At 37.4% G+C, this 15,976-nt stretch overlaps 1 protein-coding gene across 1 annotated transcript in view; it reads right to left on the bottom strand.

Annotated features, from left to right (window-relative positions):
- Ar (androgen receptor) overlaps positions 1 to 15,976 on the bottom strand; it is a 174,462-nt gene that overhangs the window by 17,475 nt on the left and 141,011 nt on the right. The window contains exon 4 of the mRNA NM_013476.4: positions 220 to 507. Coding sequence (NP_038504.1) covers positions 220 to 507 — 288 coding nt within the window. The remainder of the gene's footprint in view (positions 1 to 219; positions 508 to 15,976) is intronic.

Genomic DNA, 15,976 nt, shown 5'->3' with positions numbered 1-15,976 from the left:
GTATCAGTGGATTCATGACTAATATGCTGTTTTTTTTTTCTTGTGCTTTCTGAGTCTCAACTCACTCAATGTTTACAGTGAGAATTTTTTATACGAAAATCACTTCTCCACAGTGTGGCATCGAGGGCTGCATGAAGTAACGAGTGCCTGGCCCAAAGAACCATTCAATAATTATGATATCCTGTCTGCATCCCACATCCTCATTCTTCTTTTCCTTACCAGGCAAGGCCTTGGCCCACTTGACCACATGCACAAGCTGCCTCTCTCCAAGCTCATTGAGGCTAGATAACAAGGCAGCAAAGGAATCTGGTTGGTTGTTGTCATGTCCGGCACACACCACTCCTGGCTCAATGGCTTCCAGGACGTTAAGAAAGATAGGCTGACATTCATAGCCTTCAATGTGTGATACAGTCATCTTCTGGGATGGGTCCTCAGTGGGGCTGCCAGCATTGGAGTTTTCTCCTTCCTCCTGTAGTTTTAGATTTCCAAGTTTCTTCAGCTTACGAGCTATTGAGAAGTAAAAGAAACTTGAATTTATTATCAGTGGCCAAAAATACACATAATACTTACCCTGTTAAGAAAAGTGACTGAGCTAAAATAATAATAATGATAATAATGTTAATAATAATAATAATAATAATAATAAAATCTTCTTTCTTTATGATCATAGAGTCCAAGCTTCTTAAGGACAAGTGTTTACTAACACTGGTTGAATGAGAGGGCAATCATCTCCAACCCTTGCTAAACCCCAAACTTTCATTTGTTGCTTTCACTTTGGATGCATGTTCCAGACCACTCTAGTATATCCTTGAATTAGCTCTGCCTGAATTCAGGCTTCAGTATTTATACCTGGGACATTCATCCAATTGACAGAAACATTCATGACTGATTTATTTATTGATTGATTAACCACATTTACATTGGCAAATATTTGTTATCAGGTAACATAAAAAACATAGGCCATGCTCCAGTTTTTAATAAGAGAAGTAAATACTGATAATTCTAGAAAGTGCCAGAATAGTAAAAACTGCAAAAGAGGCATTATGAAGAGGAGAAAAAAATCTTTCTGTATGGTGAGGTTAGGAAATACTTCACCTCAAAGGTGGCTTTTGATCTAGAGTTTAAACACCAATAGGAATTTCATCAGGTAGAAATGGGTAAAAAGGGAATAAAGAAATAGGAGCAACCAGAAATCAGTGTGCCCATAGTTTACATTGCATATATGGAAAGATCGCTATCTACAGTGCTATAAACAGAGTGTGGCCTGGTTTTTTTTAAAGATTTATTTATTTATTATTATATGTAAGTACACTGTAGCTGTCTTCAGACACTCCAGAAGAGGACGTCAGATCTCGTTACAGATGGCTGGCTGTGAGCCACCGTGTGGTTACTGGGATTTGAACTCCGGACCTTTGGAAGAGCAGTCGGGCGCTCTTACCCACTGAGCCATCTCTCCAGCCCGTGGCCTGGTTTTTAATGTATCATATGTACTATAATAAAACGTTCAGGCTTTTTCTTATAGGCGATAAGCAAGTAATGAACATTGTAAACAAGACAACAATTAAATTGTGTCTATATATAAGATGTCATAGGTTATAGGCAAATACTGAATGTTGTAAACAAGAGAGTCATGCAACCGCATCTGTGTTAGAGAAAATGACTGGAAAGACCTGTTGAATGAAGATCTAGACTTATTACGTGGGTGCTAAAAGGGGTACCAAAAAATACACCAGCTTGGAAATTAGGTCCCTTTTCTCTACACACTCATTCTTTTCAACACTGAGAATTGAACATAATCCAAGCTTAGTAAATACTTATCACTGAGCCAATATTTTAAGTTGATCAGGTTTGCTTTGAATTCACTCTGTAACCTGGGCAGGTCCTAGATTTGTAATTCTTCTATCTCAGCTTCCCAAGTAGCTGGAAATACAGGCTTTTGCTACCAGGCTTTGTTCTCTCTTTCACACACACAATAGTATTTAAAGTTCTTTGAGGACAGAAAGGTTGCCACACCCTTATGCCATTGTAGAGTTTCAGAGACTAACTAGATTTACAGCAGTTGAGAATTTAAGTATGAAATGGGAATGAAGTTTAGAAAACATTCTGAAAAATCTTTTATATTTTCAGACTACCAAGTCATTCTAGTTTGGGAATAGTAAGCAGGGATTTTCTGGTGTTCTACTTCCTACCACACATGATAAGGTGCCTCAGACATTATCTGAATGCTATTCATAGTTGATCATGTACTATAGCACATATTGATCTTTTTCTTTAGCAGAAGTGAAAAAAAGTAAGGTAAAGGGTTAGAACCTGTAATAGGATTAAAAAAAATCCCTGACTCTATCATCTGGCCATAAAATGGAAATCATACTAGAAGGCAGCCAGCCATTAGGATGCTAGACGACCATAGTAACAGTAACCCCAAACTCAGTCATTAAGAATCATCTTCCTGATATGATCATAGAACACTCATGTGTGCATGCACACAAGCACGCACACACACACACACACACACACACACACACACACACACACACACACACACACGCACGCACACACACACACTTATTTTAAAAGTCCTCTGGTATTCCAATGGTTACTTTGTTCTGTTTTCCCAAGCACTTATATTGATAAGTTTAAATAATTGAAAAGGTCATAACTCTGAGATCTATCACAAGCTGATGCACTCATAGTAGACCATAAACTATATTTTCTCTAATCTTTTAAAATAATAATTAAATATGTAAAGAAAGACATAAAATAAAGAGAAGCTGATCCCTCAAAGATAGTGTATAAATGTGATTTAAAAAACCCTACTGCTTTTGGCTCCAAAGAAAAATGACATATCTAGAACAGACCTTAAGCCCTAATTAGAAAAGTAAGATCTTTACTGTAAACTCTATCATAATCTTACTAAGTAAATCAATGTAATAGTAAATTGCATGTTTGCATAAACACCTAGAACAGAGAGAAGCTTTGAGAAGAAAAGAAGGAAAATAAAAAGGAAGTCTTGGAACCCAACCCTGACTGCAAGATGATGTTTTCCAACAATGATTTCTATAGGATTTGGGCGCAGCCAGTAATAAAGAGATATGTTTAGCCATTGCCAACTTTTACCTCCCATTAAAGACATGAGGATTGGGGTCTGATATGAACCCAGCCTATCTCCTTTCAAACTGAGAGGCTGGCACTCCCAATGTTTTGATAGTTGATGAATCCATTTCTTACACTGGGTCTTGTGCATAGCACAGCAAACTGATGATGCCTCCAGAATGCCCCTGGTACAGTTCCCAGATAAATCACATCCTTATGACTGGTATTTTCTAGTCTTGAATTTAGGTAAAATAATCCCAATAATCTGAACCTCCTTTAGCTACAAAATTCACATTCTCTGTTCTTTGTCATGTGGCTTCTCCAAGGAGTCTAAATCCCTAAAGTATTATCTCCTTTGACCATAATCTTCATTCCTGACAATGGAATTTAGTAGCTAGCATCACATCTGGAAATAGAGAATCAAAAACGTATGAAAATACTCAGTTCTCTGCCTAAACAGAAACATACTTGGGGTGCTATAGTGGTGCATAGATTCACAGCTTGGCAAACAGGAAGAGTCCTTAGAAATGATCTTATCTAAGGTTCACAGATGCAAATATATTCAAAAGTTACCCAGGAAATGCAGTGTTTCAGTATATGTATAGAATAATGATTGTCATTCTTCCTAGCAAACAGAAATGAAATGTCTTAGTGCTTTCACAACTCTAGAAGACATTCGTGTACCACATAAAATCTCTCATGAAATACATATATTCTAAGTTGAATTCAACCTTTAGATATAACTTTGAGAATTCTTGTATTAATACAAAGATTCAAGTCAAAGATGTGGAAGTTGAATCTAGTGAGGGTGAAACAATCTAGTGGCAGAGCTGTGATTAGAACCAGGGCCCTTATTCTTAATTTTAAATACCTTATGACTACTTCCTCTTGTTCTCCTTCAGTATGTACTTCTCTGAGCACCTTCCTAGTCTTACAGTATTTTATACAGCCACTATCTCTATGTGACTCTTGAATAGAATTGAGGTAAAGGGAATACAAATTCAATGCTTGAGTATCACTGGATCTATTTCCAGTGTTGAAAACCACATGTAGCCAGTGACTGATAACAGAAAAGCAGACATCTAAGATATTTCCATTATCTCAGTGAGTCTGTTGAGTAGTGCGGTGAATGTGGCCTGCTTTCTGGGGAAGCTGTTTTAATTGCCATACTATATTAAAGCTATTGATAAAGAAGGAATGAATCCAAAATAGATCATATAAACATGAATTCACTGGATTTTATTCAATAGGTACAGGAACAAAGAGTAGTTGGTGTTGTTACAATCTATGAGAATTAGTCTGTTGCCACTACTCTGTACAATGACCAAAATCTCAGTGAGGTGATAACTTATGGGCCAAAACAGATTCATTTGCAGCAAGATCAATATGCAAAGACACTGTGAGGAAGGTTCATTGAGACAAAATTATTTCTATTTCTTTGAATTGTGCCAATCAGAACTTGCTAGTCATTTTCATATCTTCTACAGTTATGAGGCATCTGCTTGAGGAAGAGAGTATGCATTCCCATTTGTCCTCAGGAGCCCGGTAACATGCTGTCTGTGTGACCATAGTGGCTCAAGCCGCACCAGGTGTTCTGAGCAATCTGCCTGAAGAGCGTGACTGCACTAAACATAATTGAAATCGGATTCCATTCATTCTGTGGGGGATCCTCTGTTGTCTCTCTGCAGCAGAGGCCAGCATGTTGCTAGACGACTTGGAATCCTAGACAATGAAGCCTGCTAGTCTCAGCTGTTACTCAGTGCCCAAGGCCTTGTTTTCTTCCATGAAGGCCACCCCCATGCTCCTCCCTTCCCCTGCACCTGAGCCCCAGAGTCAAAAACAATTCTCTATATGAGGTACATACCAACTAACCACCATATCAAGGCAGAGGCTTACTTAGACTGAATGGCAAAACAGAGAGGGGGCAGTGAAAGTGGGTTAGTTGTAATAGAATAGGAACTGCTCTACATCTCATGACTGCTTTTATACTTAGCTTAAAGTGGTGGAAAGAAAAGGCTCTCACGAGATATGACCTTGTTGCCATCTGATGTTCCTGGTTCTGGAAAGCTTGTATGCTGGTATCAGCTCGGGCACAGTGTGTTTCTGTAGAGACTACCTCCACAGCACAAAGAGAGCTTTTAAAAATCAGGTTTCCTGCTATGTTTCTGAGGAGGTCTGCATGTGCTTTGTAACTATTCTAGTCACAACGATTTTTCGGGATGTTTCCAGATTAAATTCTAGTTTTCTAGGGTTATATACCGTGTCACTCTTAGGCAGAGGAGAAGTGTAGGCAATGTTTCTATAGTCTTTGAAACTTTAAATTACTATGCCCAAAGTTAAGGCTGCCTCTCTTGCCTTTATTTCATCATGGAATTTGGATTATCAAAGAATTACCTTCTCTGGGAGACTAAGTTTTAGGATGTCCTCTATGATTCTGAGTCCCACAAGTATATGCATCTTATTTCAGTTATGCAATCTAGTAATAATCTAGTTGTTGTTATGAAAGTACTGAGAAAATGATATTAACGTTCCAACTCAGTTGAGTGTTAAGGGTTTAGTTGAAGCAAGTAAGATCATACTACTGAGCTCTTTCCATTAAGACCATGATCATTTGAGGGAATCAACAAAAAGACAATTCTCTGACTTTAAAAGTCAGGTCCACCCCCGAAGAAATGTAACTCTCCATCCCAAAGGGGCCATCAAGTACCAGTAGCTCCTCAGATAGTCTTAGAGTCTAGGTACCCCTTCATCTTCCATGCTGTACATTTGAACTGACTGGATCTTGCATAGGTCTTATATACTTAACAACAGCTGCTGTGAGTTGATGTACGCAGTAGGTATTTCATGTCCACCATACAGCATTTACACAGCACTCCTGCTCATCTGCCAGCTCTTTCATTCTTTCTGCTTCTTCTTCCAGGATGCTTCCTGAGCCATTGTAGGGTGGAGGGCAGTGAGTGGGAGTAAATAAATGCTATTCTGAAGTGACAGAATTCTTCATATGACTTTAGGCCTAGAGAGTTTTGGGGCTCTGGCCTAAATCATATCAGTCATCGTTCCAATACTAGCATTAGAGTTAGTAGATCTTACTACATGACTTTAGGTCAGAGGAATCCTAGATTATGAGCCAAGACAGTATTCTCCACTCATAGTGTTTTTTCCTCATTCATGGAGAAAGTGGAATATTTAAAAACACTTAGGTTTTACATAGTTGGAAGAGGGAGAGTGGGGGTGTTGGAGTGCAAATGTGAATATATATATGTATGTGTATATATATATATGTATATATATATATATATATATATATATATACATACATATATATATTCCCCCCCTCAGGAATAAAATATTGTTTTGAAAATAAAGACTCTGGAGTTAGAGTGTCTCATTAGTAGCCATAAGTCTATTCTTGTGAAACTCAGGGCAAGATTAAGTTTCTCTGTGGCTCAGTTAACTTATGTGTAAGGTGGTGATAATAGTAACTAAATCATAAGATTGTTTGAAGGAATAGAGACACCATGGTGGCATCTCAGGTTATAAAACAAATTCCACAACACTGGAAAGACTCACACATGGTGAAATATCCTCTGAGTTCCAGGAGGAAGAAGAAAAACATGACGCTGGAATTTTAAAATATTATAAAATACTTATTAGTGGGTACTGGTACTATCAGTCTTATGGCATGTATAGTCAGGAACAAATCCTTTCTTTTCTATTATACTTTTCTAATCTACTTGGTGAAAATCAAATCTGATTCCTCCATAGGGTTACTTTTAGGAGGAAATAAAGTAAGCCTCATGAGACCTTTCTGGATCCTGTGAAAGTACAGTGGACAGGTGAGTGGACCTCTGGCAAGAAACACTCTGAGGAGTTCCTTGTAGTGGCAATTATGAACAGTATCATTTTTCATTTTGGTTGAAAGTTTGAAGGGCACACTGACAGCTTTTAGAATCATTGCACACAGCAAGATCAAAGTTGCATGGTTGTGATTTCACAAAGCATTGGGGGGGGGGATATGTGTATACTGCTTAGCACAGAGCAAATTAGGTATGCCAATAGATGATGGCTATCACTCTTACTGAGCAGCACAATACTCCATGTCTATATTCTTTATCCTAAACAGATGAATGTTCTAGAAAAAAGTAACTTTTTTTTTTCTGAAATGTACAATTTCCACTGGGATGAAAATCTAATAGGAAAGAGAATGAGAGTTCAAAGGATTACTTGCTATCACCAGCAGGGCTCTGAGAAGCTGATGAATGTCTTCAAAAGGCTCTGTGGAAAGGCCAAGTGAACTTTAATATGTGGTCCCACTTCTTTTCAAATCAGAACAGTAGTAATAGAGTTTACACTTACATTTAGGTGGATAAAATTCAGATTTTTTTTGAAAAAATATTTAAGTTTCAGAAAAAGTGTTTGGGGAACCTGGATGTTGTCTCTGCTTTATCTCACCTTATTTTATAGATGGAGATGTTAAAGGGCAAAGGGAAATCTTGCCAAAGGACATAGTTAGTGGCAGAACAAAAGACAGACTTGGGTGTCTTCTCTCAGGGTTAGGTATGCTTGCCTTTCTGTGGTCCCACAAGCATGTTATTAGTAAGAAGGGTTAGAAGCAGGAATTGGAACTAGATTGAGAAAAATTAGGACAGGGATAACAGGTAGAGAACAAAGCCAGTCTTTGGCAAGCATGGTGTGAGAGCTTAGCAGGAGAATGCGACCAAATGGGATTAATAAATGTATGACGAATACCCTCTCAGGCAAGAAGGCTCCTTGATCCCCACCCCCGCCTCCTGCTGTCTCTCATTCTCCTCCTAGTTTCAATTCTTGGTCAGGGGAATAGCCAGGGGAAAGAATATCAAATTTTATCTTTCAAGGTTTATGTTGGACTATTTAGTCTAATGGTTTTTAGTTTGTGGAGGAGTAAACATAATTAATAATAGAATGATATGCAATGCTGTACATCCTTGCCAAAGCACAGAAACTATTTCCAAGTCTCCCTTCTCTGACTTGCTGAGCCAGAGGAAAGGGGTCCACTGTCCAGATGCCATCCCGAGTGAGGACCACAGGGTCATTACCTCAAACCTGCTCCTGAGAAATTGTAGAGCCTGGAAGTGGTTTTGCATACCAGGCTTTTCCACTGGAAAAAGTAACTACATGAATTTAGAGCATACATGCTTTTACAATTACATTTAAACTGACATTAAAACAAATGCGAAACAGCCCATGCTGAACAGGTCAGCATGACCTGGAAAGCAAATGAGAGGGTTTTTTTTTTCTTTTCTTTTCTTAAAAAAAAGAAGAAAGAAAGAAAAGTGAAAAAAAAGGGAGGGGGAAGCCCCAATGTTAATAACATTAATTTTGTCAGTCTGTTATAAATAAAAAACAAAACAAAAGGACATTGGTGTATTAATGGTTTTATTACAGGAAATTTTCACTACCTGAAATTTTCAGTGTTCAAGCAAATAGAAGGAAGTTAAAAAACAAAGCACATTTGCATTTCAATTCAAGTTAGAGAGGTTCTCATTGGTCAGATTTGAATTTTGTCCACAGGACAAGGGAATGGTTCTCCCAAAGTCCTTCCTTGCTTTTGTATCCCCCAGAATATGGCCAAGTAAAGGGAAATAGAAAGATTGTATGCATATATGCAAGGGTACCATGGTGTGTGTGTGTGTGGGGGGGGTTGTCCTTGTGCATGTTTGTGTAGGAAGTGACTTGAAAAGGGACAGTGAAGAAAAGCCAAGTCCAAATCAAGGAGGGAGAGCATACATTTTTACTTTCATGTTTTGTCTGTTCAGGCCTTGTGTGATATGCCTCCAACAGGAGGAGCCGACTTTCAATATGGAGGTTGTGGGAAGACAGAACAAAACACTGTAAATGCTAAGTATCTTATCTAATACATTGATACAATATTTGAAGTGTCTGAGGAAGCCTCAGCTGATCTGATTAGATAGAGGCAAGAGTTTTCAGTGAGGGAGCAGTGGGGCGTGGAGGAAGCACTCAGGTGCTAAGAGGGAAAGGCAGACCCACTTCCTCCACTGGCCCAGCCTTGGAGGGAAACACAGGAGGCACGCAATGCTTGGCAGATTTGCCTTCTTCTGCTGTGTAGTAAGTGCAGGTTGTGTGGGCTACCAAAAACAGAGTCACCCTGACTTTGGAGAGAAGAGAACTATATCACTCTGATTTTTAACTCCAGGATTTTAAGAGAGGGGCTGGCTGGTGTTTCTGGGAGAAGCAAAAATTTGGTCCTCTTTCCCTGTCTGTGGATCAGCAACTTCCTTCAGCTCTTTTATATAGTCTCTGGTTGAAAGCTGTGTCTTTGGCAGAAATCCAGAAGGAAGAGTCTTTTTTTTTTTTTTTTTTTTTTTTTTTTTTTTTTTTTTTTTTTTTTTTTTTTTACTGCCTGGTCATTTTTCATTTTGAACTACATGTGATTGCCAAATGAGAATTTTCCTAATATGGAAGAGTGGTTGTGATTGAAAGTAGTGGTTTAAGGATGGGCTTGGAGCCCCTATGCTCAAAAATCAGATGCTCGAGTCAGTTCTTCTGAGATAGGAAGAATCATGCACAAGTGGAGAGAGGGGTGGTTGCCATTTTGGAAAAGGAGTGTCCATGCCTTCCAAGTTTTCTTATCTTGAAGGAAGAGTTGAGATGAAGAAATAGACAATTGCTGTTTGGGGATTTATTTTTCTTTTCTGCCTTAGTGACACATGTACTTAAGAACTTCAGCATGAGTATGTGTTTATGTATCCCTCCATATACTCTAAGCAAGAAATAATTTTTCAGAGTAAGAATAAGAGGGGGCAAAGAACTGGAAGGTAAAATTTAATGTTTTCATTACAGCCATTCAAAGACAAACAATAATTCTTTCATGATGGTATTCTGAGTTTGTTTGCATCAGCCAAAATGTCCCATAAAAATCTTGGTACCCTTACTCAGCCTGGAAATGAAATCATTTACAAATGAATCTCTCTGTACCTTATAGTTCAGTAGTCAAAGCTTCCATGCCTTATTGCCTGTCAAGAAGAAAGAATCCCCAATCTCTTTTGGTTTCAGAATTGCCAATATGACACTTTACTGTGCTGGCTTGGCCTAGTTGAGATCTATATTTCTTAGTTTCAAATGCAAGTCCAAATTTTCTGATAGTGATTAGTTATCACATCATTTTAGTTTCTGACGGTTAGAAGCTTCAAATGTCCCTTACTTCCACTTCAGCCTCAAACCTTTATTCAACAGGATGGTAAAGAAGGAACTGGCACATCTGGGTTGATATTTAGCACCAATTCTTTGGACTAAGTAAAATGAAATCTGATGACAAAAGAGGTTATCCACGATAGTAATTATATTTCCAGTTTTCTATTTAGACATAAATTGTTATGGAAATATTATCAATAACTTCATCTGTGTGTTTTATTTCTTTCTCATTGAGCATGTATTTCTTTCCCTAGTTCTTCTAAGTAGCATGATCTCAAAAGATGTCTGTAAAAGGCTACCTTACCCAGGTAAATTGTATGAGTTCAGTACAATAAGGAACATATCTCACAATTTATAAGCAGAAATAGAATGATTTGTAATGATCAGTTAAAGGACTGAAGTTAATAGAACTCAGTGGTTGATAGCACTGCCTGCTCTCCCAGATGTCCTGAGAGTTCAATTCTTAGCACCCACATGGCAGCTCACAACTGTCTATAATTCAGTCCCAGGGGGATCTGATGCCCTCTCACCAATGCACATAAAATATAACCAAATTAGCAGTTTAATTATAAAAATATAAAACTTTTTCTTAGAACACTATATTTGCAAAGTACATAGCTCTCTATATGTTGTATGTTGTGTGTTCTCTCTATTCTTTTCAGCATATTAGAAAATACGACATTATCTTTTCTCTCTCAAGATCAAATTTGGGCTTTTGGATCTCTCATAACAAAAGTAAACACCTGCACAGTTTAAGAATTCAAATATTTTGAGGAGATGCTTTACAAACAAGATTCAAGTATTAGATATGGAATATCATCAATTTTGATGATTAGAAAAATATTACTTAGCTCTACACATAGTTCCCTAAAAGTAAGTACACGGAAACAGAGCACATCTATGTACTTTCACAAATATCTGTTTTGGAGGTAAGAGAGAAAAATCTATGGTCTCCTCACACACAAGTTCCCTTGAAAAGTACATCTGAAAGAAGCAAAGTTTCTTCTTTGAAATGTGTGTGTGTGTGTGTGTGTGTGTGTGTGTGTGTGTGTGTGTGTGTATGTGTGTATGTGTGTATACAACTAGAAGATGGCAATGGTGGCCACAGGTAGAAGGCTTCAAGTGTTGACTAAAGAGTAAATAAAAAACCAAAGGACCAAAGAGCAAGAATTAAAAGCCACTTCTCATAGCAGAGAAAGAAAAGTCTGTACTGGTACCTGGGAAAACAAAGAGAGGTCAATCTTCACCTAAAAAGGATTAGAAAGGGCAGTAATTACTGTGTACCCATGACATGATGACGTCTTTACTATTGTATGAATTTTATAAGAAATAGGATTCCTGTCATATAGCAGGTGAAAATGAGGCTCAGAAAGATCTACAGATTTTCACAAGTTCAGCAAAATAGTAAACTGGCAAAATAAGAATTTTAGACACTGGTCTAGAATCCAGGTCTATGTCTAAGTCTATCATGTTATTTCTACTATAGCTAACACAGGAATTTGGTTTACAGAAAAGGACTTGTATTGTAGTTCACTGGTAGTTTTTGTCTAATGTGTTGAGTCTTCAGGGTTCATCTTCAACATCACAACAAATACCTCAAAGTTCTAAGTGCCAGTCATACATTATACATATTAATGCTCAGACACATAGTGAAAATTTCCTCCTCTGTACATTGTTTGGTGGTGTAGAGCTCTTGAAGTATTTAGGTATCTGAGAATTGTGTATAAAAACAGTACTTCTTAGGACTGAGACTCAATGCTTGCATTCTTAGTGTAGTGGCTTGAATGAAATGGCTCCCATACGACCAAAGGGAGTGGCACTATTAGGATTTGTGCCCTTGTTGGAGTAAGTGTGGCATTGCTGAAGGAAATGTGTCTCTGGGGGGTGGGTTTGAAGTTCCAGATGCTCAGGCTGGGTGTACCTGCAGATTCAGATGCAGAATTTTAGTTACCTCTCCAGCACCATGTCTGCCTGTCTGCCACCATGCTTCCTGCCATGATGATAATGGCCTAAACCTCTGAACAGCAAACTGGCCCCAATTAAATCTTTTCCTTTTTAAGAGTTGCTGTAGTCACAGTGTTTCTTCATATTTATAGACACTCCAACTAAGATACCCAGGCTAAGAACAATTTAGACTCTAAGTCTGGAAAGTCGAGGAAAAAATGAAAAAAACAAAAAACAAAACCAAATATGAACAAAAACCAGTACTTGAGTTCTTTATTGTTGTTGTTGTTATTATTATTATTATTATTATTATTCCTTTTTATATGCTAGGTGTATGCCCTACCACTGAGCTGTATTTGTTTTGTTTTAGAAATAGAACATAGATATGTTGCCCAGGCTGACCTAGAACTCACAATTCTCCTCTTTCAGTCCCTCGAATGCTAGGATTTCAGGAATGCACCATTGTATTTGTTTCTCAAATTGTTAAGTGTGTTTGTAACAATTTGCCAAATGTCAAACATTAAATACAGAAAAGTCAGTCATTGAATCTTCCCATCATGTTGGTGTTTCTACTATGTATGGGGATGCTTATCTGACAGTGTTCACCAAAACTGTTAGTGGCCACTCTAAATAATGCTGGAATAGATACTATTTCTTAAAATAATGTTTCTAGCATGGTCTTTGGGACAATATTATATGACTATGCCTACTAGTTGTTATGGGTAATATCTGTCCTTTTGTCTTCTATCCTTTGTGAGAGACAAGCATAATATAGATATTTTTGGCATACTTTATTGGAGTTAGTAGCTATGGGTATGCTAAAAATGGACTACTTTTGTTTGTTAATGCATACTTTACTGATTTATCCAGTAAATGATGACTTACAGATCTGGGAAATGGATGAAATTAATTAGGTAAATTTTTTGCTCACAGAATAAAGTTTTTATTTACACTGGTTTTTAATTTAAAGCAGTGTTTTTCAGAAAGCAATGTTTTGATAGGATATTAAATGGTAGTATGTGAAAAGGGAGACCTGAAATTTAATTTAGTTTGGGAATCCTCAGTTATAAAGCTTTTGAGTTTATTTTATTACAGTATTCATCAAGACCTAACATATCCTGTGCAAATCTTCCTAAGGATTGTAATATGCAGGTTTCTTTTCCTCATTTGAACTTAGAAATCAGTTTCTCTAAAACATGCATTGAAATAGTTTTCTATGAGCTCACACAGGGAAACTGTGGTCAAGATCAAGGCAACTGATATTTAGTGCATATATAGATAGGTTCTTCATACAAGTCAATTGCTTGGGTCTAGGCCAATTTCTTTTTTGCATTTTCAGTACTTGCAGATTTCAATCTCAAGTGGAGGTAAGAAGACCCCAAGAACCAAGCAAATTTGAAGTTAAAAATCTCTGTTTCATTCTGCATGGTGTGCCACTCTTCCTTTTGTAAAATGTAAACTCTTGCCAACATAACATTTAAGCTGCCAAAAGTTCTCTTAAAACACATAAACAAGTAGCAACATGACATGTGGTCATGTCTGTCTGGCAACTGTAAATTTTCAACTGCTTGAAATCGGGTTCACATTCAGTGTGGTCACAGCTTCCTTCCCTGTTTTCCTGTCCCTGCCCATGTTAAATCACTTGCTGGTCTATAAAGCCTCTTCATAGTTTTTATGTCTCTGCATTTTTTCAAGCTGTGCTCATGGCCTTTAATGGCCCTTCTCTTGCATCTCACTAAATTTCTCCTTAATAATTTTCTACTTATACCTTAAGAGTAATGTATAATCATAATCACTATCTCCTTTAACATATTTTAAAATATTTATGTATCTACTATGTGTATATCTGTGTACATATGTGTGCATGCATATGCGCATTCATGTGCATGTATTTTTGAATGTGTCACACTGCAGGTGTAGAGGTCAGAGCACAATCTGAGGAAGTTGGTTATCTCTGTGTACCACATAGGTTCCAGAGATCAAGTACCGGTTGTAGGGCTTGGTAGCAATTACCTTCACCCACTGAACAATCTCCTTTGTCCTATATGATTTTAAAAACATACATTAAAACTCTGTTATCAGGATCAGCCTCCCCATATGTCGACATAAACTCTGGTACATATTTAGCACTCAAGAGATACTGAAAAAATGCATTTGTAGATGAGTGAGTGCATAGAGAGATGGATTTACTTCAGTGAATAAAAATATGCACAAAAGGCCATGACATAAATTGTATCTTAGCCTTGCAATCATTTTCTTGTATTGAAGATATCTGATATTGAAGGAGCAATGCTGTACTTCTCTTGGAGTCTTGTAGGGAGCAAATGATGAGATAACTGCATAAAGACTATCTTCAACAATGGAAAGTACTATTTACGGTGGCATCAGACTTCTGCCAGGAATCCCTGAGCTATCTTCTTAACTACAGAACTCATTGACATTGTGAAAACTCACATACTTGTTAAGGTTTTATCCTTATACACAAATTTCAATGTCTCAGTAGTAAAGATTCCTCTCAATTAATCTTTTTGCTTATTGAGGAAGTTCAATGTTACAGTCCTAGCTCACCTGGAACTTACTATGTAGCTGAGCTAGCACTAAAGTTGTGATATACCTATCTTAGCCCCACAAATATTAGGATAATAAGCTCAAATGAACTTGGAAATAAATGTACACTTCATTAAATCTCACATGCTCTGGGTCCCCATGGTCTTTGCCTTCTTGTAGGTGGTAGCTAGTACCCAAAATTCATGTACAGTCTACAGTATGACTCGGTCCAGGGCAAGGGATAGTTGAGTCCATGCTACTTACTATGTACTGAGAACTCAAGAGTCCCAGAACATAAAAACAAAAACTATTTGCCTAGGGAAATAAGAACAAATGGGAACTGATCAGAGGAAAGTTTCAGGAAAGAAGGTGGCAGGAGGGCTGGTTCTTTTTTTTTTTTTTTTTTTTTTTGCAATTCCATTTTGGAAACTGGAAATGTTTCTTGGATAGTACAAAGCAATGTAAGAGATGTGTACACATTTATCTGAATTACATACTGGGTAATAGTCACCACCAATTTGCTGAAGGGAAGGTCCTTATCCAGACAGTTAAGCATTTTCTTAAATGAACAAATAGGTAAGGCATTTAAATTCTTTAAGCAGTTCCTGATATATGGATTACAAATGCAGCTAGACATTAATCAAGAGCAAAGAAAGACATATCTTTTTCCATAGATGGGCATTTAAGAGTCTGAAGAGTCATCCTGAGAACTTATCACACATTTGATTATTTTATAAATATCAGTAGTGACTAAGAAGAGAAGCAAGGGGTAGAAAAGTAGGTATGGAAACATGAAGAAACATCTCTGTATCTATTAAGTGTCTCTTAGTTTGAGAACTCCTGTCACCAGCATATGGAACACCATAGAGAAAGCCATGCAAGAGTTCATAAAGTGTTGAAAACAGAGATAACATCTGAAGAATGCCAGATTCCCTAAGAACTGAAAACATCTATCTTCTTTGTTCTTCACAACTTCAACAATTTATTCATCAATTACAGTTTTGGCATATACCTGTCATAGGCTGCTAACATTTTTATGCAAATAAGTCTCTCCTATTTGTACTTCTATGAGTAGGTAACAGGCAACTGAAGAAAAAGTTGATGAAATACAGTCTTTTCTTTGTGGCTATTCACATAAAACCATACCATTTTAATAACAGAAGAGTCTTTGGTTTCATGATGGAAAAAGTAGAGGGAGAAG

The sequence above is a fragment of the Mus musculus genome, chromosome X (assembly GCF_000001635.26).
Source record: "Mus musculus strain C57BL/6J chromosome X, GRCm38.p6 C57BL/6J".
Lineage (NCBI taxonomy): Eukaryota > Metazoa > Chordata > Mammalia > Rodentia > Muridae > Mus > Mus musculus.
Note: the sequence above shows the minus strand (reverse complement) of the source record. Positions and strands in the feature narration are given on the sequence as shown.